Source organism: Liolophura sinensis, chromosome 7, assembly GCF_032854445.1.
Source record: "Liolophura sinensis isolate JHLJ2023 chromosome 7, CUHK_Ljap_v2, whole genome shotgun sequence".
Classification (NCBI taxonomy): Eukaryota; Metazoa; Mollusca; class Polyplacophora; order Chitonida; family Chitonidae; genus Liolophura; species Liolophura sinensis.
Window position 1 is genome coordinate 29662749 of NC_088301.1, and position 25278 is coordinate 29688026.

The 25278-nt window shown below is 39.7% G+C and overlaps 2 protein-coding genes across 4 annotated transcripts in view; both read right to left on the reverse strand.

Annotated features, from left to right (window-relative positions):
- LOC135471223 (uncharacterized) overlaps positions 1-13081 on the reverse strand; it is a 36686-nt gene extending 23605 nt beyond the window's left edge. For 2 of the 3 annotated variants that reach the window (XM_064750350.1, XM_064750348.1), the window contains exons 1-2: positions 2648-3651; positions 1828-1950 (exon numbers count right to left, since the gene is read on the reverse strand). In XM_064750350.1, coding sequence (XP_064606420.1) covers positions 1828-1950; positions 2648-2679 — 155 coding nt within the window. In that variant the 5' untranslated portion in view covers positions 2680-3651. Of the gene's footprint in view, positions 1-1827; positions 1951-2647; positions 3652-9632; positions 9658-12695 lie in introns of those variants that run through there. The other variant, XM_064750349.1, reaches the window with a different exon arrangement.
- A 1566-nt stretch (positions 13082-14647) lies between these two features.
- On the reverse strand, positions 14648-25234 carry LOC135470824 (multiple epidermal growth factor-like domains protein 10). The gene is made up of 6 exons (XM_064749868.1): positions 25222-25234; positions 20972-21073; positions 18100-18240; positions 17160-17297; positions 16364-16501; positions 14648-15476 (listed from the first exon to the last, which is right to left on the reverse strand). The coding sequence occupies exons 1-6, from the start codon at positions 25232-25234 to the stop codon at positions 15340-15342; spliced, it is 669 nt and encodes a 222-aa protein (XP_064605938.1). The 3' UTR covers positions 14648-15339.
- Between the last annotated feature and the right edge of the window lie 44 nt (positions 25235-25278).

Below are 25278 nucleotides of genomic sequence, written 5' to 3' on the forward strand. Positions count from 1 at the left end.
GACTCCCCGGCTGTGAACGCGTACACCTTTTTTTCTTACCTAATGTTGAAAATATTGCGTGTAAGTCTCGAGCTTGTTCTATAGCACTTTCGGATCTCCGTCTATGCGATAGATTTATCGGCAAAAAGCTGAATTTTCCGCTATCGGAAACAAGTATCAGAAAAAAAAATTGTGAATTTTCCAAATCGTTGTATTCCAACTGTAGATTCGAGCTTTAGTTCTCAATGGGTAAACTGCTAGTTTAGCAAAAAGCGTTATCAAATTTACGGAAAAGGTTTGCAGCCTTGAAAACAAATTGCACATTGGTGATTAAACGATCTGTGATTTGTGACATACAAAACTACGAGCCACAGGACGTGAGCATTCAACCCAAGTCTGAACAGAACATTTCTCCACTTCCACTGTTCGTAGACTGGGCCTTTAGTGACGACGAGCGGTCAATAGAGCACGTATGGTCGTTTGCCCAGTTTTCCCCCAAAATGGCCTGCAAATAAGTCTCTGTGTCACGCATGGGGAAGCCGTCATCAACCTGCCAAACTGTTGTAATTTTATATCTGAATACATGGCAACTGCTTTAATTAGAATGTGATTTGTGTATTATAGCATTACAGTGCAGCGATGTATCTCCTGAATATGTCAAGTAATTACCAAAACATTAGTTGACCTCTGAGAGCCGACGTGATTTTAAGCAAATATTTATAATTATTTATAGATGTCACCAGGACATCAAACATCATATCTTTACAGATACTATTGCTGTTTTTTACTCACACATTGCTCAAAATTTGAGTCAACCTCACTGTTGTGTCACTGAATTGGTCATTTGTATCTTAATGAGATGACTGAAACCGAAAATCACTCTCACTGGTCACTGATCGCACAAACACACATATCATACAGAAACCGTATAGAGTTCACTTTAATGTCACCGATGTTTTTTCAGATGACAAAAAGTTTTATGATTTAATGACGTAAATCTATGGTTATCAAACCGCATGGATTGATTTCTTAAGTACTATTGTTATTGTTTTTTGTTTTTCTGTTGTTTTTTTTTTGGTATCAGACATGTACATCATGGAATTTTACTTTTCTTGATAGCTACACGTTAACGTTTGTTAAAAAAGCATAAACAAATAGTTGACAATAAGGCATGGCCCACCTTCGTTGGTCTTAATGACAATCTGAATTATTCACGATAAACATTGGCATAATTCTGCGATTGATATACAGAGCCCTAAAATGAACATGTTAAAGATGTTTTATATTAAATATTTATATTTATATTAACTACAAATATTGTGCGAGCCCTTCTACCGCTCCGTAGCATCCCAGGGATGCTCTACATACAAAATTTCAACCACAGGGTTCTAGTGAAGATAATGTTTAGACATGTCGTTTAGTGGCGTAAATCAGGGTGACATGGGACCATTGTTTTGCTTTCCAATTCGTTCGTTATCTATATCACTTCCAGGTATCCACACACTTTCGTTTTCGCCATGTCCAAAAAAGTGACAAAACTAGTGCAAATCTATTTCTCCTGAACGTGCGATATGTTTGAGGCGTTCAAGAAAACTTCTGCTCAAGAAAACAGACAGGATTTTTTCCTCTTCCGCATTCGACTGCTACTGTTAAGCGCCTTGCTTAAATTTTGCAATCATCAGTTTTCTTGATTATATCATCGTAACAACATCATAAAGACATGTATTAAAAATGACAGCAACCCAGTTATAGTTATAACAAAAACTAATGAAAGAAGTGAAAATTAAATCAGATCATAAAAGCTGGTCAAACCACAATACTATTTTACAACATAACGAGTGTGCTTACCCGGTGCTTGCCGGCGTTTCTGTGACTTCCGAGGCAGGAGCGTCTTTTGAAGTCATTTCTGGCACATTGTTTTTCATTACAGTTTCTTCTATGATCAACGTTTCCTTGTTTCCAAAGGAAACCCTGTAGGACAGCACACACACAAAAATAGATAATATAGAAGCGTGGCGTGCCCTTATAGTAATGTCCTGAAATATGGTTAAACCTAACACTCAGTCAATTTTTATATCGACTACTTTAAAAAAGGAATAGAGCTTTATGTTACGCCACGTGATTGAGAAAAATTCTAAAACACCTTAAAAGTGTTTATTTTGCAGTCTTGTACAATGAGGTATACTTCATTTTGATTTTTGTCATTACCTATATGTTGCAAAAAAATCTCGAGTTATGACAGGCATGTAGGAATAGTGTAGCGGGATATTTGAGGTGTACATTGCGTATTTCTTGTAAGAAGTGTTCAGTACATGTGCTTTAATACGTTAGCATACCACATGCTAAAGTATTAACCAAGAGGGGGAGTTGCAGACATCAAAGTACCTCCAGTTAAACTGTATTTCGTTTCCTATAGGCCGTAAACATCTTAAAAAAACTACCGACACATAGCAGAAGACTTAGGCAGGCATCCATCAAAAGAGTGAAGTGTCAGTGTAACGAGATAATTCCTCCTGTGTTTCAGCTAGATTCACTATATAGAGTACGCGGGCCAGCCGTTGTTCCCGCGTGTGTGTGCGTGTGTTGTCATGTATGTCATGTGGATGCTAGACGGTTACATTGTTGCTGTTTCAATCAATGATGACCTGTCAGTGTTTACCAAGCTTACCTTTTCGGCGTGGTGGAGCTCATTCTACTCATGGACAATTCCTGCTCGCATACTCATATAATGATCAGACCGTTAATACACATATGTCGTCAGCGTAAGAGTAGTAAATCCCGGGTTTAGGCTCCTGTATGCCGTGTTAACCGACATGCAACTCCGCACGACTGATTAACAATACTCAAAATGCTTTCATTGCACAGCTGTAGACATCACACTGCTACACTGAATAGACATAGGTACTGTACGCATATATACATTGGCATATAGCCTTCACTGGATTAAAATGTCGACGTATGGAGGAGATGTTATTGATGTGCGTCAGAGACATAACACGGCAGCTTGTGGTTTGGCATAGCCTCTCTGCCGTGTACTACACGATGAGGAAATACACGTGCGTGTTAATAACGTACAAGTGGCTGTTCCAAACGTAACCTGCCGGCCATGTAGCGTTATTTATCTATGGGCGTTTTCATCTAAGAACACTCGCTGTTCAAGCACGACGTAAAATGGTCAGCGGAATGTCTTCAATCATCAAAACCCAGAATCCATGACTGTAAGATATATGGGGATAATCACAAGAAATCACAAGCTCTGTATGCTCGAGAAGTGTAGCATGGTCATTCTCTAATGTCTTCAGAGGTTAGTATATGTCCAAGCACAATCTCTTTCTAAGGTATATGCTGTATGAACTCTACTGTGAATCATTTGGTCAAACCACAACCAAACTGTATGCACTGCATTATCCAGCATCACCACGGAAATATGAACACAATCACCATAACGCCCGGCAGCCCTACATCTCTTTCATACGTCCATTGCGATAGCACAGGCGTTAACTGCCGGAGAAATTCCAGATAAACCGCGGAAGCAGGTTACTGAAGAAAGTCGATATAAACACGAAGAATAGGCTGTGGATGACGTCAAGGTTTTCCGTATTCCGGCGGAGACTAGTCAGACATCTCTGCCTTCTTTAGGTAGCTTTGCCCTTCAATTCTTACCACAGTTTTTCTACACTCCTCCATCACAAGCCTCGATGCGGCAAAATCTGAAGTTTTATTTCCAGCTCCACACACCCTGGTTCTGCTTAAGGTTTGGCTAAGCTATTTCACTATCACCTGAACGAGCGCTGAATACAGAATGTGCCAAGTCTAAAATTAGACTGTGTTGAGAAATAAGGTGGCTGCAGAACCTAGCATTATTCAGACAGCGATCCTCTATTGAGCTTCGATGGGAACCAGGCCCTTGTCCAAAACCTCTAGACGCCATTATGGCGGATCTAATGAAACGAGGTCACATTGATCGATGAGTGTAACCAATAAGTGATGGCAGTTTATATTCCTACTGCTAAAGGCCATGAAGGGAACGGCCCTGGCTGCAGTTCACCGTGTCCTTGCATCACATGTAATGTATGTGGTTGTATCAGTATTCCCCTGGCCAAACACAATTCTAAGATAATACAGTACTTAACACGTTGTTTTCTGGCTGTCTATGAAGACTGCAGCTTAAACTTTCTTACACGTCGCGATCGTACGTATGGTTCCGATCCCCAGCCTTAAAACGTCTTCTTCAAACACATTTTTTCAGCAATAGCTGCATTGTATTCCAAGCAAAGAATTTTTATAATTATAATGGTAATTAAACTTGCAAATATGTTTCATCGCAAATACAACGTCCGTTGAAAGAATTTTCTATTCAGTAATTATATTTCCAACGTAACATTTTAAGCAAAATAATAATTCTAATGCCCAAAGACAGTTTATGGTAAATAGTCAGTATAACACATTCCGAAATGTCCCTATTTTAGGTGTTTTAAGCGCATACATGTATCAATGAATTTGAATGGGGGTTTCAAGTTCGGCTCATCTATTAATGACTGAAATACGTAAAAACATAAAACTTTCCATCGAAATACATTCCGTCTACGTATCAAATATTCCCATGTGGTGCAACGCGAATAACATCCATGTATGTACTCTGCATTTGCCTCCTATTGTATTGTATTGTGAGGCCATGACCTTAATGTGTTGTTTCGATGGTATTAGATATATTTGCGTTCCCATATTTTTAGGTAACACTGGTTAATACTGCGCTGGAAGTGCAACTCTCAAACAAAATCAATGAACAGTTGTGGTGCTAGGCTCTGGCAAACGCAGATAAATGACCTTGTCTATGTCACAAATACACGGATACGGTGTATATATAGTATATAAGGAACTGGCAAATATATCAGCAAATATACCGGGATGACATAAGTTGTCGAATGTTAATATGCATGAGAAGCACCTTTATCTGCCACTCATTTCACTGCGCAATGTCTTTTGCTCTGTGCTTCCTATATGGACAACAGTATCATAAGCATCGCTGTGTTACAACCAACTATTGAGAAGATTTATCCTTGTCAATACTTTTGAAACAAAAAATGCTCCAAACCACTGTTATATGTAAAATATATTAAACATAGCTACTATATGCCGTTGCCTGGGTAACGGGTCCAAATATAGATCCATAGCTTAACCCATTTACGACGCTATCCCCTGAAACATGCTGTGAACACAGAGGCCCATGCAGCTCAGGGTATATTCCATGATGCAATGTCAATAAAAACCCAGCAAGGATGAAAACACGTTGTGGAGGTCCTAAAACCTCTATCCATTTTTGTACAAATACTGGGTCGTAAATCACGTATTACATGTTGACAAGCGTGTCATAAATGGTGTGTCATGACACGAGTCACCGGCCGTCTCAGAAGTCCAAACTTTCCCAAGTATTCTAACCTGTACACTTTCACCCAATTTGGGTTCGTATGGTCTTTCCTTGGCAAAATTTTGTTCAAGAAGTTAAAGTCATTTGGAACAGCTCGCTGTGGTCAAGTGACAACTTTCTTCATGAGTCAACTTTCATTTTTGCAATTTCTTTTTTCAGTATTTAATGGTAATACAGTTTCCATACAAAGTAAGACAAATGCATTGTTAAGGAGAGGGTTACTTAGGCCCGTAACCGTTTGGTGTAATGGCTTGATCGATATATCATTTGTAGATACTGATCACTCACCTAATTATTCATATTTGGCCACACAACGCCCCCTCCCTCTTCACACACCACCACCGGACACACACACACATCACATGCTTTAAAACTTAAGTCATCTTAAATTGACTAGACCAAATAAAATAAGAATTTAATGAATTCGGAGGTGATAAAATCTACGAGCACCATGTTTCCTAAGATCGAACTACAAAAATTATTTTGTTAAACCGTCATAGTATCTCAATTATTACTGCATACAGGATGAGTGATTAGAGAACTCAACCGAGGCCTCTGTGGCTCAGTCGGTTAGCGCGCTAGCACAGCGTAATGACCCAGGAGTCTCACCCATGCGGCTTCCTCTCCGGCCGTACGTGGGAAGGTCTGCCAGCAACCTGCGGATGGTCGTGGGTTTCCCCCGGGCTGTGCCCGGTCTCCTCTCACCATAATTCTGGTCGCCGTCGTATAAGTGAAATATTCTTGAGTACGGCGTAAAACACCAATCAAATAAATAAATAAGAAAGAAAATTCGACCATTAATTTTTCCACTAGCTCTTGACCAATGAGGTCACTGGTTCAAATCCAGCTCTGGCTGCTGGATGCTGATCGTGATGTTACTTGATGGTGACGCTTATCTTGTTGTTAGTGAGGGTGATGCTGATGGTGTTGTTGGTGAGGGTGATGCTGATCATGCTGTTAGTGAGGGTGACCCTGGTCGTGTTGTTAGTGAGGTTGATGACGCTGAAACTGCTGTTAGTGAGGTAGACGCTGATCGTGCTGTTAGTGAGGGTGACACTAATCGTGCTTCAACACTAAGTGATGCTGATCGTGTTGTTATTGAGGGTGATGCTTATCGTACTGTTAGTGAGGGTAACGCTAATCGTGCTGTTAGTGAGGGTGATGCGAATCATGCTGTTAGAGAGGATGACATTGATCGTGTTGTTTGTGAGGGTGACAATGATAGTGCAGTTAGTCAGGATGACGCTGATTGTGCTCTTCATGAGGGTGACGCTGATCATGTTGTTAGTGAGGGTGACGCTGATCGTGTTGTTAATGAGGGTGAAGCTGACCGTACTGTTAGTGAGTGTGACTCTGATCGTGTTGTTAATGAGGGTGAAGCTGACCGTACTGTTAGTGAGGGTGATGCTGATTAGGCTGTACGTGAGGGTGATGATGATCATGATGTTAGTGAGGGTAATGTTGATCGTGTTGTTAATGAGGCTGAAGCTGATCGTGCTGATAGTTAGGTTGGTGCGGATTGTGTTGTTATTGATGGTGACACTAATCGTACTGTTAGTGAGGGTGACACTAATAGTGCTGTTAGTGAGGGTGATGCTGATCGTGCTGTTATTGATGGTGACACTGATCGTGTTGTTAGTGAGGGTGACGCTGATCGCGTTGTTAGTGAGGGTGACGCTGATCGTGTTGTTAGTGAGGGCGACGTTGATCGTGTTGTTAGTGAGGGTGACGCTGATCGTGTTGTTGGTGAGGGTGACGCTGATCGCGTTGTTAGTGAGGGTGACGCTGATCGTGTTGTTAGTGAGGGTGACGCTGATCGTGTTGTTAGTGAGGGTGACACTGATCGTGTTGTTAGTGAGGGTGACGCTGATCGCGTTGTTAGTGAGGGTGACGCTGATCGTGGTGTTAGTGAGGGTGACGCTGATCGTGTTGTTAGTGAGGGCGACGCTGATCGTGTTGTTAGTGAGGGTGACGCTGATCGTGTTTTTCGTGAGGGTGTGCAATAAGTTATAAGAAATGCTTATTTACTCATTTTATTTTATTGGGATTTCTGCTCAGGAGTATTGCCACGCTTGAATGCAGGACACTGAGCAGAACCCAGTAGCTGTTGAACATTTTGAAGGTTAAGACTGCAGACGCTTGCAGCGCATGGGAGATTCCATGTAATCTAGCACAGCAGTTAACTAGGCCCTATTCAAGTGGGTATATAAGTATACGTCAATTGTATATCACGTACAACTTTCAGCTTAAGCCCGACGGCTAGATCCAGAACGTAGTTAACAAGTCACATTATCGTTTATACACAACTGTCACACTTAGGGCAAGTCTTTCAAATCCATGCACAATATATGCAAGTACATGTAAGAGAGAGTGCAAACTGAGTACAGCATAAATAAGGATGTCAGGTAGAAGGAATTGCGTTTAGTGGATTCACCCGATTTTGTGATCTTGACCACAAGACTACCTGCCTTACCTAATTATAACCTCACCTGATTTCTCCATTTTAATTGTTCTAAGAAGATAGTAATATATTAAAAATATGTGCTTTTAGATAACTTTAACCTTCATACCATTGTGATATTTTCTAGTTCAAACTTCCGTCGTCTTAAGGACCGCATAACAACGTACGTAAAGTCTACAACGTGCTGGCTAATATACAGTAAGAATTTGCACAATGTGCATTTAAAATAAATGAATTGTTCCGTGGCACTACTGACTTTCTTCCCCTAAAAACAAATGGTCGTTACCAACACAGTATCGCTTTCTAATACAGTGCAGTGGTTTAAAACCTAGGAACAGTGCCCAGTTGTTCCAGAGTTTGTGGCATGATCTTTTATACGTCGTTGTACGGCATGAAAGGTAAGATTGATATGTTTCATAATCAGAAGACAAAAAATAAAGTCATATTATACAGTATGGCCGTTTTGGCATGCACTCTGTGCATTAATCAGAGCAGCGACGACAGTGTGATAGTTGTAGATGGTCACATGTTACCGGTGAAATCCGGCTTCTTATCAATTTACCACAGTCAGAGTTTTATTCTAACTGTTCGTGCAAATGCGTAAATATCAGCAAGTTATGCGCCACCTAGCACCATGGCTTAAGCAAAATGAAAATAAATGCTCAGCGATGTTAATATCACTGGTCTAGAATTGTCAAAAATACTGTGCCTTTTTATGTAGTAATATACAATATAAAGGACTACACGTAGTATAGAGAGCAAACCCAGAGCAGAGCAGCCACTACAGTGTGATAGTTGGCAAATGGTCAGACCAATGCAAAAACAAAAAAAAAATCATAACTTCATTTAACTAGCTTTGCGATAAGAGTGCAAGCAAATCTGCATAGATCATTTCTACATCCTATGGAAAGTCAAAGACAGCAACGAAGAAACACTGAATAGTGATCAACCATTTCAAATATTCAAAGAGTTAGTGATCAAAAGACCTTCCTTGGTGCTAAATGAAGAACAAAACACACGTTAGATGCTTGATAATTCTTTTCCTCAGAATCCAGGCTAAAAATATATATGGCCAGTGTATAAACGTAAAATGACACACATGCACAATAAAACATTGGAATGGTATGAATTAAACTTACGATAGGATTATGAAAATCGGCCCTATGAAGCTAAAAGTTGTTGGAAGAAGTGTTGTTGAAAAAGCCGTTAAGCACTACCGACTTACTTATTAATTCCACTGGTGTTGTACGAGTTTTCTTAACATGTATCACTCATGCAATGGTGGTCAGGTTTAAGGGTTGAGGAAATGGGAAGCAGATCGGTCAAACCTTTCGCGAGATACCTCGCACACAAGTTTGAAATTCCACTTATATTAGCACAAGCGATCTAATTCGTAAACAGCCTTGCAATGCTTGTTATAAAGTGTAATACATGTTATGTCAGGCTAAAAACTCTGAATATCATTCTTATACAAATCTAATGGAACTATACATCTATTCCAGACGAAAATTCTATGATGGGCTTAACTGGAACAACAGGACCCAGACGTGTGAAGGTAGGGCAGCACCTACCGCGACGAAGTCAACGATGGCGCGGATAGTTATAGTTCCCTACAGTTATCTCTGTAATACAATCAAACCTCTGCGTCGAAACAGACATTCGTATACCAGCCGTCAACCAAATCGGTCTGTTGGGCAGATCGAAAATAGACCAAATAAATAACTTAGTATTCGGAAATTAATGCTAAATAAATCGTATACTTACCCGGTATTAGGTGTCGTTGTGTTACCTGTAAATAAAACAACTTATGATTAAATATTTATCACATCTATTGTCGATCATTGATTGTTAGTATACATTTAATGTTTTCTTTTCATTAAAAGGCAAAGAAAACACTGGTAACCACTCTACGCAGTAAAATGCAAATCTTTCTTTGGATTCTACGGTGACGTTTTCTGACAATATTGGGACCAGTGACGTCACATCAGGCTTTTGTCACGTCACACAAGAAGACCAGCAGATTTCATCGTTCTGAATGCATCTACATCTCTGAATGCATTCACCGAATGGACTTTGAAACGAACCATTACAGGGGGAAAATATAGATGTGACGTCACTGGCCCTCACTACAGACCACGGTAGAATGTTTCAAAACCATTTTACTAGGTTCGAAAAATTAAGTGAATTGTTCTCCAGGGCAGTTTTTTAAGGGTCTTTCATCTGACATATACATTATTTTAGAGTTTAATTTGCCTTTAATATATCCTATATGCTGTAGTACCAAATTGTTATATAAATTTACTGACAGAATGGATGAGTAATTATGAATATGCATAACTGATTGATTCCAGTTTAAACTGAACGAAAAAGCCATTAAATCGATAATCGTTTTTTAATCTTTAGTTGCCCAGTCTGCCTCAGCTCAGCGAGCAACCACTTGCAGCCAATTAGGTCGCAAGATTGAATCCATTGAGGGGGCCTCCGTATCTCAGTCGGTTAGCACGCTAGCGCAGCGTAATGGCCCAGGAGCCTCTCACCAATGCGGTCGCTGTGAGTTCAAGTCCAGCTCATGCTGGCTTCCTCTCCGGCCGTAAGTGGGAAGGTCTGCAGCAACCTGCGAATGGTCGTGGGTTTCCCCCCGGGCTGTACCCGGTTTCCACCCACCATAATGCTGGAAGCCGTCGTATAAGTGAAATATTCTTGAGTACGGCATAAAACACCAATCAAATAAATAAATAAATAAATCCATTGAAATAAAACTACATAAAATAATGGCCATGCTTGTGTGGCTGGTGTTTAACAGTTTTTGACGTGCCTTTATATCCACCTATAGATTCAGCTGCATTAGTGTTTGCACACATGATGCGAGTCTTTTTAAGGATCATATGGATACTGTTGGATGCTGCATGCGTATGTAGGGATGTGAAAGTGAGTTACCCTAAATCCCGGACACATGCGACCAGTATAACAGAACATAAGGTGAAATTTGAAAACATTTTGAAGATTAAAATCAAATGGTCAAGAGGGTGGGGGGTTGGGGGTTGGTTTGGGGGCGGGGGGAGGGGGGCCATTTGGAGACTTCCTTCAGTTCTAAAACAATCTGTCCAAATAGCGGAAGTATTCTAACTGCATCAAAACATGCACTATGTAGGTGGTTGAATGTGTTGAGGATTTACGGTACTGAATTTTTGGATGAAATTCTTGCGACTAGTAAAATGTCTTTTGATGTGTAAACAAAGAGATGTATAAATAACATGCAGTATATTTCAGATGAAGAAAAGCTTGAAATGTAATCTACACCTCAATGGATCCGACAAAGAATTCAAACGTTAGACTTGCAAGAGAATATCAGGCCTAAATGTCAAAAGAATGTATAATAAAATGGCCCCTTCTACTGACGCTTTCATATATATGGGCCTTCTTCAACGTTAAGACTATGTACATGTACTCAAACAATTTTCTCTTATATGACCACTTATATATCGGGTTTTAAATGAATAAATGAAAAATTACGCAGTCAAATCTAAACCTCCTTACTAAAAACTGCTGACGAACTAGCTAAAGTTGGATTACAGCATGTGATCTCACTGGTCAGAAGCACACACACGAAATTAATCTGAAACATTTATCTATGTAAAAGGTTTATGAATGTCGACCGATCGTAAAACATTGAATACAATTCAGTCGAACTGAACGCCCAGAGCAGTGCATCGCTTTCGGTAATGACAACCTGACACCCTTTGAATAGGATTTTTGTAAGCGACACATCGTGTTACAGGTATGTTTCCTATCACTAAATTATGTATTCACCATTTGACTTGGTTAATTTGGTACGATTTATTTCCTTTTGTTCAGGTCTTAGAAACAAAGCATTAATTAATTTATTTATTTGGTTAGTGTTTTACGATTAGTCCATGCCGCCAAACTGATGCCACCAGTGAAGTCTCATGCCGAAGACACCAGACATGACACCCCACTCAGTCACATTATACTGATACCGGACCAACCAGTCCAGGTCAAACGCCGCTTTCTGAAACAGATTTGCTTGCCCTAACCTCTCAGTGCTGAGAGCCAAGCAATGGTCTTTGGTGTGACCCGATCCGGGTTGGATCCTGGGTCTCCCGACACGCAAAAACCTATATTCTCGCGCCTTGATAATATTATACTTTTAGCAACATCCTCTACAACCTGCACCATTTTAGTTCTATAAATTGATTCTACATGTACATGAAACTACATTTGTACATCTCTTTAATACTTCCGGTTTCTCTGATTTCATTATCGTATGTTAACACTAAATTTTACACCAAGACATACACGTTTAGACTAAAGTAGTATAAAAGATAAATGTAGGTAAAAGAAACACATATATCCTTTCTCTTCAGTTGTCTGATTATGGCGATACAATATGCATGCTAAAGGGAAATGGAACATCGTAATGCAATGGGCACTGGTGATTCCTGATACTGTGTATCGACTAATAACTGGTAAATTGTTCTCCGCGACGCTCGGACATCTGAAGCCTTGTGCAGTGCCTAATCGATTTTACACAGGAGAAAACGCACATTCGTGCATTGGTATAGGCCTTAGAGGGCTGCAAAGTCAAATGTTCTTGTTACTCGCCTTTCTGGGTCACTGTGCCTCAGATTTGAATAGCTGAACGCCTGAATATATAGAACAGAATGCACATGTCGTTGGTAAACAATAAAACCCCCTACTGGCGCCTAAATCTGTACCGTGATGGCTGCTCTTATACACATTCGTGCTCTGCTGAACTAAAGCATCAGGCTTCAATCACTCAGGTATCATGACGCCATAAATACCTACCTGAATTCAACTCAAGTCGCTCTGGTACAGCCGTCATACTGGACAATGCCGCAATGAAAGTATAACTGACCACAAAGCTTCTTCTACTAAACAGATTACTACACAGGCCTAGTTCAGAAGAATCGCTATTCCCCTGCTACGTAGTCTCCACGCATCGTTGTACATATCTGCTACATCCCGCGTTCATGTCATATCAGTATATATAACATCTGCAGGACTTCACAGTGTGGCCGTAGATGTAGTTGTGTCTACCCACAATCATCCCCTGAACCACAGAATTACAGCTACCCCTCGCACGTATACAAAGGTAAAATGCCACTACTGAGCCTGTTTCCTCGGCTGTTGCTCCCCAGTTCGACAAACACACGGCAAACCTATGCGCAGGCAGGTATCGCTTAGCGATAAATGTACCGCTGTCATTACCATCTGTTTCTCCCGAATATTAACCTTAAGTCAGCGTCAAATATTCTGACAGGTCTGTTTATAGCGGGTATACTCAGCGCAACCTGCACCGGACATACGGGAAAATGTTGGACGCACCATCACCTTACTCTACTGCCAGAAATGTTATTCTAGACATATGGTTACCATGGATACAAGGGACTTAACCGCAAGGTAGCCTGTGCATGTGCTGAACGTACACTTAATAGAATTCAGCTTATATTACCTAATTTGTTCTTTAGCAAAGTGTTAAATTTATGTCGTAGACAATTTGATGAATTCAAAATAGTCATTTGACGTGTTTGCATGATTTACATCACTTCTTGAAAACGACATTCTTTGCATTTCTATACGTAGTTTATCGTCATTTGTGCAAGTAGATTGCTCAAACATATTTACATCCCAGATTAAAATAAGATGTTTAAAAATCAAATCCAATTAGTCACAATTGGTTTTGAGTTTGCAATTAAATTACTGACAACTGACAATTACTTTATCTGTTTTTTGTTCCAACAGAGCTAAAACGCATTCAAAGTATTCATGCGTGTATATACTGTAAAACTCCCATATGGCTTGATCATCTTCATGCATGTACGAACCACACAAAAATGGTGGTGGGAAATGGTGTACCAAGATCATCTTCATGCATGTACGAACCACACAAAAATGGTAATGGAAAATGGTTGTACCAAGTTGGTAGTACACGATAAACGATGAGCAGTGCACACGATAAACGATGAGCAGGAAAGTGGTGGAAAATGATGTACCAAGTTTGGGTGTACGATAAACGATGAGCAGTGCACACGATAAACGATAGACACAAAGGTGGTGGCTATTTACGTATTCATTCTCATTAGAAGTTTCAAACTAATTCTGTGAGAGTTGTATCTCAAATCAAGTGCTTGCTCACAGGGACAATGCATTTGTGGGGCGATAAGTCTGAGGAGATAAGAACACAGCATAAATGTTTACATCCATCACTATTGTCGATCCTGAATTGGCATTACAAACTGAATTTATATTTACCAAATGTATAACAATATGAGACAAAAAATGTGAATATAATGTTATTACACGGTTTACTTTCTTCAAATAGTCAAATGGTAAACAGCATAAAGCTTGCTTTTAAACCACGCCAGTTGCATGAATTTACACTTGCGCAGATCATCATACAATGGTTGGTGGTGGTCAGTAAGAGGTCTGTTGTAATAAAACTAAACGCATCAGTCACAGAATAACACACAAAGGCAGCTTTGAAATCAAACACCCTCTCATTACAGAACAGTATAAACCCTTGTGTTTAGGATGAGATCAGCGTTCACAAATAAACGTTTGTTCTTTATGAATGTTCGTTAATTTTACTAAACGTCAGCATTGCTGCACATAATCCAAAAGATAAGTTATTTACTGACATTGTCGAAAAGCATTCTCAAATTGAATATCAATGGTTGTATCGGTCTGCTCAGCGTTACACGGTTCATTTTCAATGTTTCCCAGGGCTCTTTCCTCCCACCATAATGCTGGCCGCCGTTGTATGAGTGAAATATTCTTGAGTAGGGCGTAAAACATCAATAAAATAAAATAAATAAATAAATCATTTTCAATGCTGATCCCAGGTTGTGACTGCTTTGCAAATAATTGGAATGGGATTTAACCTACGATCTGTGTAAAAGTTCGTTATCACTTAACATTCTTAAACAATATGTCTCTTAAGGACCCTGTCAGATATTCACCACAGAATTCGTAAGACAAAACCTGTTTCACACACCAAAATGCTATGGAAGTAATATTAGCCCATGTCTTTTAAAGAAGACCTAGTAGGCCTATGTTGAGCAACGAGTATTTTTTTTAGCTTGGCCTATGTCATCTATTACACCGATAACTTAACAACTTTCACAACAAACCGAAAACCCCATTGTCAGTCCGCAGATGATCTGTCACTGTGAGTAGGTTGAAAATTAGCTTCTGCGAGAGATGGTCTACTTCTCATCTAGCAATGGGTCCTTTCAGCAGATCTTCACAATGGAATGTTTATGGGGAGTCTTCTTGTATTCCAGTGGTCGGTGACGTAAAGACAGTTAATGCGATAGAGCGATAGACAAATATTGCAATTAGCAAACGCGATATTTTTATTAATGGATAAATATTCAGCCTTGCTAATCAGCGATGCGTTCTCATGGTTTCAACGAATTTTTGGACACTATCAGAGACAGCGTGTCCCCGAGAAGCCTGGTTCACAGCCCTCATCACATTTGCCCGTAGCCTTGTCACACGGCTCACCTCCAATGCATTTCCCGCAGGTAGACAAACACTGGTAGCCATACTTCCCTCTCTCACAAGCTGGAAAGAAAATTTTAACATTTTAAGCATGGTCAAACCGAACGCGAAGAACAGAAATGTCACAATCATGTCACCTGGGCTATAGTCACCAACAAAAGGCAAGAGGCGTCTGCTCCTTAAAACTTGGCGTTCCAGAGCTGATAAGTAACAGTTACCGCCTTCCTTTATCACAGAGGTCGCGAGACCGGGAGATCATTTTTCTTAGATACCAAAACGGAAATCTCAACAAAACATTTGTTAACTTGACGGAATGTAACAAGTTTGAAAAAAGTCCAGATTTGGATAAAACTGGCCATTACTGTGAACACGTTGGATGTAGGAGTCAGAAGCTCAAACTTGAGCTGCAACTCGTTATGATGAAGCCATGCACCAAGTTTCAATTCAATACGATGCACCGTTTTCAAAAAAGTCCGAAAAACTAGTGTGGCGGACTGATGGGCCTTCGGACGGACAGACGGGGTGCAAACCTATAGCCTCTGAGCCCCCGCCACAAGCACTAGATGGGGAATGCAGCCAAAAGCAGCCAAGGTTTCTACGTCACTAGAACACCCAGTACACCTGGTACAGCCATCACTTGAACACCTACAGTCATTCCGAATCTTAGCCGGTGGGTATGTTGGATGAATGACTGGCCAGTATGTAAATTACAGACACATAGATCTGGGAGTCAGGCTGTGGAGTTATGCTACTGAACTCAAGTTAAAACCCCTGCCGGGGATAAAAGGCATCAATTACACCAAACCTCGTACATGGCTAATTTCAAAGGCTAAATCGTCGCATCTATAGCTGCAATCAAATTGAAGAATGTATATTGGTGTTCACAGCTGGTTAATGTTTTTTGGGTTTTTTTCCGTACAAAAAAACCGTACCACTGTTAGGTAGCTTACCTGTCTTGCATAACTCTCCGTGATATCCAAGCTCACAGCCAAAGGCACACACACCTGATCTCTTATCACAGGTTTTCCTGTCTTTGCACACTCCACAAGTCTCCCTACAACTTGGTCCATAAGAGCCATGCGGACAACCTACCAGTACAAGTGGAAGGAATAGTAAGGAAATTAGGGGAAAAAATATATCTGATTGCAACCTTGACGATTGATTAACTGTGTGCACCCGATCATACACGTAGAGTTTAGTTAATAAGAAAGAAATCAGCAGTTCTATGCACAGTGTTTCCTTGAATTACATGCCAGTAACGTTATGATTGATATCGTAATCTTGCACTATGTCGTACCCCAAAAAGCAGTAATCCGTAAAAGTGCCGACGATTTGACACCTAGTGAAATAATTATTGTTCGCATTTTTCAATATCCATTATCTCCACAGCTGCAGAAGATAAAGAAACTTATTATTTATGTAGTCAAATTGTACGTAGCATATGTGATTTTTTTCGTAAACCTTTCCCATTACGCTTTTGGGTCATAACGAATCGCTTTATATATATATATATATATATATATATATATATATATATATATATATATATATATATATGATCGATGCCATCTATATATATATATATATATATATATATATATAGAGAGAGAGAGAGAGAGAGAGAGAGAGAGAGAGAGAGAGAGAGAGAGGATCGCCGAAGTCATTAAACCTCGACACGTCTCAACATTTAACAGTCTCAACATTTAACAGTCCCAACATTTAACAGTCCCAACACCCTTCACATACTTATGTTGCAGTACTCGCCCATATAGCCGGGCTGACATCCTTCTGGACAATCTCCTGTCACAAAGTCACAAGGCTCTTGTCTCAGGCACACACCACACACCCCAACACACAGTTCACCGTATCGGCCTTTCTGACATCCTGGAGAAAACAAATAGGGATGTCACTCGAGCCATACAGGTATAAAGGAAAGTGACCTCTGACAAAACATGCACTAAGGTTTGTGACAAAAGTATTTTTTGCAAAGAAGGTGGGTATTATAACAGTCCTGTCATTCCCCGATGCACTTTAACAGAATCTTAAGACACTGACCTTTTTTACTACAAAAAGACACCGCTGAGATATGAGAGTAATAATAGTGAGAATGAATTTTACCCAAACTATCCAGCAACCAATTTTGGTATCTACTGTGTAAGTTTATATATTGGTCTACATGCCTGCATGTGTCCATTTCCTTATTTATTTATGGGGTGTTTTACGCCAAACTCTAGAATATTTCACTTATACGACGGCGGGCAGCATTATAATGGGAGGAAAACTGGTAGAGCCCGGGGAAGACGCACCATCATCCGAAGGCTACTGACAGACCTTCCAACGTACAGCCGGAGAGGAAGCCAGCATGAGCTGGACTTGTACTCACGGCGAGCGCATTGGTGAGATGCTCCTAGGTCTGCGCCGCGGTGGCGTGTTAACCCTCAGTGTCCATTTGGAAGATTGCGATCAATGTGCTCACACCAAACAAATGGTCTTGTCTTAAATCTACTACTGAGATAAAAACTGGGTACTTAACTGGTGTCTTCCGGTTACAAGTCACTGAGGCAGCTCAATACAGCATAATCGGGGCCGAAAGACTTCTAGAAATCATCGGTCTTAACAACGCCCATAAAAAAAGCAAACCAACAAACTTTCTTCTAGAAGAGTATGTATTAAGAGACGGACTTACGAAGATCGCACTTGGTACCAAGCCAGCCAGTGTCACACTTGGCGTTAGGACAGAATCCCGTGATGTGGTGACACTGGACACCACCTCTACAATGGCCACACTTCTGGGAACATTCCGATCCGTAATGGCCATTATTACAAGCTGTAAACAGATCCCATATGCAGAGAGCGATATATTTGGAAAAAAAATTAAAGATTTTGACCTTAGAATTTAAAGGTGACTTTGTGAACGGGTGAAAAGAAATTTTATAAATTCGGAAATCAAAATGATGCTCTCAGGGAGCTGTGAAAGCCTGTGAAGGAAAGAAATTTGCAAATCATATTTTCCTTTAACTTTCTTGATATAGTTTTACTACAGCATGGTTAGTTGGGTCCTGACAGATTTGGGGGCTCAAACGTTATACAGAGCTAAAATATCTCTAGGTATGGCCCTGACAGTATTCAGGAGGACAAATGAGGACAGATGTATTTATAAGCCGTCTTTAATTCCTTCAACACAGCCAATAAATTCGCGACTTGATGAATTTTACTTGTATAAAGTGTTATATATACTCCACACAGTAACCAAACCACATCACAGTCTAATTCGCTTCCGACTAACATATCTGGTAAGATAGAATGAATTAAAAGTGCTGCGATCTGGAGTTTTACTGAGCTCCGTTGCATAGCATACAGCGCTATAAACCGCATCCCCGTTATATAACTGTTACCTTATTTGAAAACAGCCCAGAATGGCAGTAGAATAAAGAAATGTTGCGATCTCGAAATACAAACACACCACGTGCAAATATGAGCTCTGGCCGAGGTGCTTTTTCATTAAATCTATCCAAGAAGTGGAGGTTTAACTGCTGGTCAAACAACATTGCCAAGTGGTTCAGTGTTATACATGAAACCTGTAAATAATTTAAAACAATCGCAATGATTACCGGGACATGCAATAGCAATAAAAACGTCTGTTACTTCTGTATTTACACACACACATCTATATATTCAGTATTTTCGTAATGCACGGATTACTTCCCTTGACGGAAGATGTATACTGGTACTTCCAAATGCTAACGGCATCGGAAATCACCCCGGCACTTCATATGAATTTAATACCGTGATCTAGACTGCCAACTGAATTCAGTACCTCTGAGAGTTCTGTTACAAGCTAAAGACACTTCAAATATCCCTAATTACCGTAAATGACCTACAATTTCGTCCATGATTTAAGATTAATCTTATAAAAAGATCATTCGAGAATGATATTATATCCTTTCGCACAAATGTAAGTTTCACTTTTGTAAGGCGGATTTTAGGACATTTACAGTATATTATTTTTCAGTCCTCAATAATATCCATACACTGATTCAGTTCACCGCTGACCACCACTCAAACAGCTCTCGTGCGGATATCAGACATGTGGGCAGAATACGATAGGTACACATGTGGGTGCGATAGGTATGCTATCCGATACGAAACTCGAGAACAGCATGGCATCTTCAATCCCGTTTACTTCTGGTACAGCGCTACTACTAAATAACTTACAAAGCTTTCATACAGCCTGGTTGTTAGCCGATACACACTTCAAGCTGGCTTAAGATACAGACAGTTGTCTGTCCCAGTTTTAAGTGCAACCCCGAAAAGACACATTCCCCCTTTAAGGTCCCCAATCAACTTTCCATTTCCTCCCAGACCACAATATACGCGTTATATATCGAGCGTACATGTATATGCAAAGAACTGACATGACAGGCTTAAGAGATACACAAGACACTGTTAAAATGTAGCGGATTACCAAAGTATATGCACACCACATCAGCTAAAATGAAACTATATAGATCAAAGCTTTGGCTTTAGAGCAGCTTTATAAAGCGTAGACATTACCAATAATCTACGTAGTTGAATTTCTTCAACAATTTAACGACTGCTTAAATACTTGACCGTAACCTTCCTCTCAATCGACATCTCAGAAGACCAATTAGATTGAAAAAAAGTATTTCTACTAAAGTCCTTTGGAAGGAATATGGATATGAGATCTGCATGCTTCATTTCTTCTCAGTCCAGTTTTAACAAATACAGATCTGTACTCGGCTTCCATTCACTAACCTGGAACTCGGTGTTTTCGAGTGTGCTATCCACGATATATTAAAACTGTTTCCTTTATTCCCACAGTAATAACTATGGTTTTACATAACTATGGCTTTACACTACCTATTCGTAAATAAAAACCATAACGTCACAATTATCACAAATGTACCTGACGCGTTGACAGTAAAACTACCATTTTCAGTTCAAGTCGGCATAATGCCTTAAGGTCACAGGACACCTGTGTTTGTCGCACACCTTTGGAATGCGACAGGACTGAGTTCCAGGTTGGTGAATATAACTACCATCGAATTCAGAGTTTGAAGAAACTAGTCTCTACTCTGGTTGGACACTGAAGCAAACAGTGCCTCTCCCCGCATACATCATTTACTGAACATATAGTTTACATCTATGTTCAAAACAAGACAAAACAAAACCGTTCACAAATCCGCCACAGGATTATTTAGCGCCACCGTTCACACAAGAAAAATTCGCGTCCGCAAGAAGACATATGCTGTTCTCCCGCGAAGTATCTTCATCTAACAGTGCTGGACTCAGGTATACTGTCAGATTTGGCGTGCGCCAGAGGCAAACATTAAACAACGATCTTACGTCTGGTAGATTCGCGGTGTTAACTGACAAGCTGGCTGGCTAGACCACGCTTATGGGATGAAACCAACAAACATTACCGGTATTATATACGTATATAGAAAATAAGGAGGGACTAAAACAAACCCACAGATATATAACATTAGTAAATATGCTTAACTATGGACACAGTTTACTGCATTACTTCTGCTCACCTTTGTCACAGATCTGGCCATAAAAACCAGGTGCACAGCCGTTCTTGCACGTCTTCCAACTTTCGTCGCAAGGCTCCCTCATCCAGCACACGCCACAACGAACTACGAATAAGAGGAGTTACAATCAAAGGTTACGAGTGTCAAAGCCTTTCAACCCTGCTTTTCATAAACATCCAACATACATACGGGCCCACATGCAGTGGGATGGATAGACCAGAACTGTGCACCAACAACCTGTCACATATAATCATTGTTATAATATGTGAGTTTCATGATTCTCGTGTGATAAATTTTTAAGATCTGAGCAAATTTCGGCAAATGTAACTTATGGAAAAAAGCAACAGCTCTACGCTCCTCCTATTTTCAAGAAGGGGGATAACTACAAAAATATACAGCGGAGGACACATTTTTAATTCATCAATTCATTTAATATTCATCAATTAATATCCTATAGCATTACTGAACGCGGAATATGACTGAAAAAAAATAGTACCGAAAATATTACAGGCAGATGCAATTTTGTCAACATATATATATATATATATATATATATATATATATATATATATATATATATATATATATATGCAATGAAGTTACAGCTGGGTGCCCGACTAGCTGACGACATTCACATTTTTTCTTGTAGTTATCTTTATTCCAAATCAGATGTTATACCCCACATCAACATTAACTGATGCTCTACAAAAAATCCAATGTCATTTTAAATACACCGGTAAGCACAGTATATAATTTTACACCTGGAAATTTCAGGACTCCATTGGTTTAATTTTGATGCTGTTGTGTTCAAAGCATTGTTTTTTTTTTTAAGGTATTCCATTTTAGAGAATTATACCCTGTAAACCTGTAAAAAAAATGCGCCTGGCGTAACGTCCATGGTAACATATATAGTGAGGAGATAAGTCACGATGGCAAATGCGCTTGACATAGCGTTGCGACGGCTTTACAAGACGAGGCTTCGACTCAGTTGTCTTGCCGAATTCTGTCTGGCTAAATTGTGTCCGAGAGCATTTATCCGACATGGTGCTCCTTTTATACGTGAAGTAAAATCTCAACCACAACTTGGATATTTATCCATGAACAAATGAATATAGCAAAGCCAACAATTTAGTTCTGACTGAACAATACACAGCACCAACATCATGATTACTGCATGCGGATGGCGCCAGCACGTTCTGGATGCATCAGTTACACACAGTTTAGTTTTCAATGTATAGGCCTTACACTGGTGTGATCTAAGGTAGGCTACATGCATGAGGGCTAAGCATACTTACTGTTACAGTTATTCCCTGACCATCCATCTGGACATCCAATCGACTGGCCACTGGAAAGAGGCACACTATATTAACAACTTTTCCCACACGACTGGAAAGCGCTGACAAATGAAATATGAAAGTGTGAACGTTATCCATGTATATACGTATTGCATATAATCGAATTTTGTATTACACGAACCACTTTGCGGAACAAAGCCATTTCTGTAGAGGACTGAAGATAAAAGGATGTTTTCCAATCACTCATTCACGTTTACAGGCTAGTTGTATGCCGAAAAATGTTGACTTTTCTCTTTCAAAATCGCGGTGTGCAGCCGCGACGCATCGGGTTGCAAAATCCACATTGTATTTTAGAAACATGTATAACGATAGCCACAAGCCTGAACTGGAAGCATTAGAATGAAGTTTTCTCGCTTGACTGACTGGGCAAATTGTTCTTTATATTCTTAGTGCCCTATATCCATGATGACATGTGAAATCATCGCTAAACTTGTCATCTAAGACTGGTTGAGTGGTTTTGTTTTGTTAGGTTGATTTCCGTATCTTTTGGCGCCATTACCACGATTTTAGTACACCCGACTCGCCATGACTGTACAAAATTATTTTGAAGAGCGAGAAGGAAAATATTTCTGTGGATTGCAACATTTCAATTCAGGGATAAATTTCCACTTGCAGGAGTGGTAATAAGGGTCCTACTCTGTTTAATGCGCACCGAAAATTGGCGTGTGCAGCCGTTTTAAGTGGATTTAAAGTTCCGCGATGTGCCTTTCGGAATGGACCAACTGTTTTTTTTTTTCACTTCAATTATTAAAGTTTAAATGTTGAGGTAAGTAAATATCCGAAATTCTTGAAAATTGGACGTTTAATTTAATTCAGCTAGGGGGTAAAGAATACGGTCAAGAAACAAATGAGCTAACAAGAACATTGCAGCAACAACAACAATGGAACAAACCCGCCTACCAAACAAATGTAGGGAGTGCAAGAGCAAAAATGATGCGGGCACATCTTTTAAGTAAGTGCTTCATTTCGCAAGTGAACGTCGAGTATGTAGTGTAGAAGAGTTCCTAAAAGGGACATAACCGCATACTGCATCCTTGCATCGAATCAAAGTTGTTTCCCTTGACATGCAGTTCACAGCGTGTTCACGGTTTTGTTGAGGCCCGTGCGGAGACCTGTAGTTGGATGATATGAAAATGTTAAATTTCCCAACGTATACTTTTATTTTATATTTCCAAAACTACGATAAGTGATGTGAGCATCGGATTAATCAATACCTGAGAGTGTCTATCCACAGGGCGACTATAGTGACGATGCGTCATCATTAGCATCGAACTGATGACTCTGCGGATAATCTGTGACATAATATTTGTACATATACAATATATACAATCAGTAAAAAATGAAAAATTAATCAACATAAATTATACAAGCACATGATATATCATGATATTATCAGATATGATATTAGGGCCGATGACCATCATTGAGACATGGGTTGTATTTATTTATGAAGAAAGTTTCTTTTACGTCCAAAGTGGCTTGATTTCCATCTACTACTTTATAAAATGGAAAGACTTTAAACCAGGGAGTCAATGACAATAAGCGTATGTGCTTACTGACTGGAAGATGACAGTATTCTTCGCTGATATGTTGTCGATGCAGCGTCAATCTGGAGCGGAGATCTGAGGTCTGGCCAATATACTGTTTGCCACATCCCATGCAAACAAGTGCATATACAAACATTTTTTACAGTGCAGTACGTCAAATTTTACATTAACCAAAAAATCTTCTCTCTCAAATTGAAAGCTTGATCCTTCTAACATGTGTATGCATGCTCCACGTCTAGGTTTATTGTATTTAGAAACCGATGGAGTCACAGATTTTCTGAAAAGTGAGCGCGAGTTAACATTTTTTGAGGCTTGGAGCCTGTTGTTTGCTATTAATGACCTTAGACTTGGCTAGAATATCTTTTATTCCGTCACTGCTTTTTAGAATTGGAAAGCTATTCACAGTGATTGGGAAGATGTTGTTATTGTTGGGATTATGTGTTGAAACAAATGGAATTACCTTCTCGTCAGGTTTTTTTTTATGAGGGTTCCCTCAGTTCAGTCAAGGAATCACTCTGAGCGATTCCAATCTCTCTCCCAATTCCTTTGTCAATTAGTTGTAGACCTACATCTTTTTACATACTGTCAATTTGTCTGTAACGCAGAAAGAATTATTCCCCTTGAACCTCACTCAGTCTTATTTCCGGGTTCACACATATACCCAAGTTTGCAGTTATACGCGAAAATTGCCTTTGTGTTCATGAATAATTGGAGTTCACACTTTTAAGTTCAAACTAAGACATTTGTTCATTCTATTCTTATTTAAAACGACTATACCGGAGAATTACCGTAAATTTTCTGGTTAAACCATTCAAGGGCTAATTTTTCCTCTGTAATATATCCGATGAATGCAGTCAGAAAATGTCGTCTTAGGCATCATGAGATTTTCTCTTTTCACACAATGATCAAAATTATTTTAGTTTTAATTTGCCCCAAGTTACGAAAGTTAATGTATGTCCGAAAATTAATGAGCATTGGCATAAATGGATATTTGTAGGTCACTCGACAAACTTCGTGCATAGGCCTATAGGCCTACTGAAACGCTTTGGGCCTACTGCTTGCTCCATTCTCGGCGAAAGCATGTGGCAGAAAGACTGAACATAGGGCCTATGTAAAAATGTGTGGGACATAGTATTTGCAACAATATTGATTAGTATTGATCACATGCATGCATGCGTGCTCTTGATTGACAGTTCAAAAAACGGTCCGCTTTAAAGTGAACATAGTCAGCCACTAATGCTGAATTGATTAATAAAATAGTATAACAGAAATGTTCAGAACTATTTAAAACATTCTACACCGCTTGTCGACGAAATAAATAGCCAACAATCGTCAGTACCTAGCCACTCACTTGGTGACGCCATTTTCTCATGTTATAGCCATCTAGAGTGACGTCACAAAACCACGG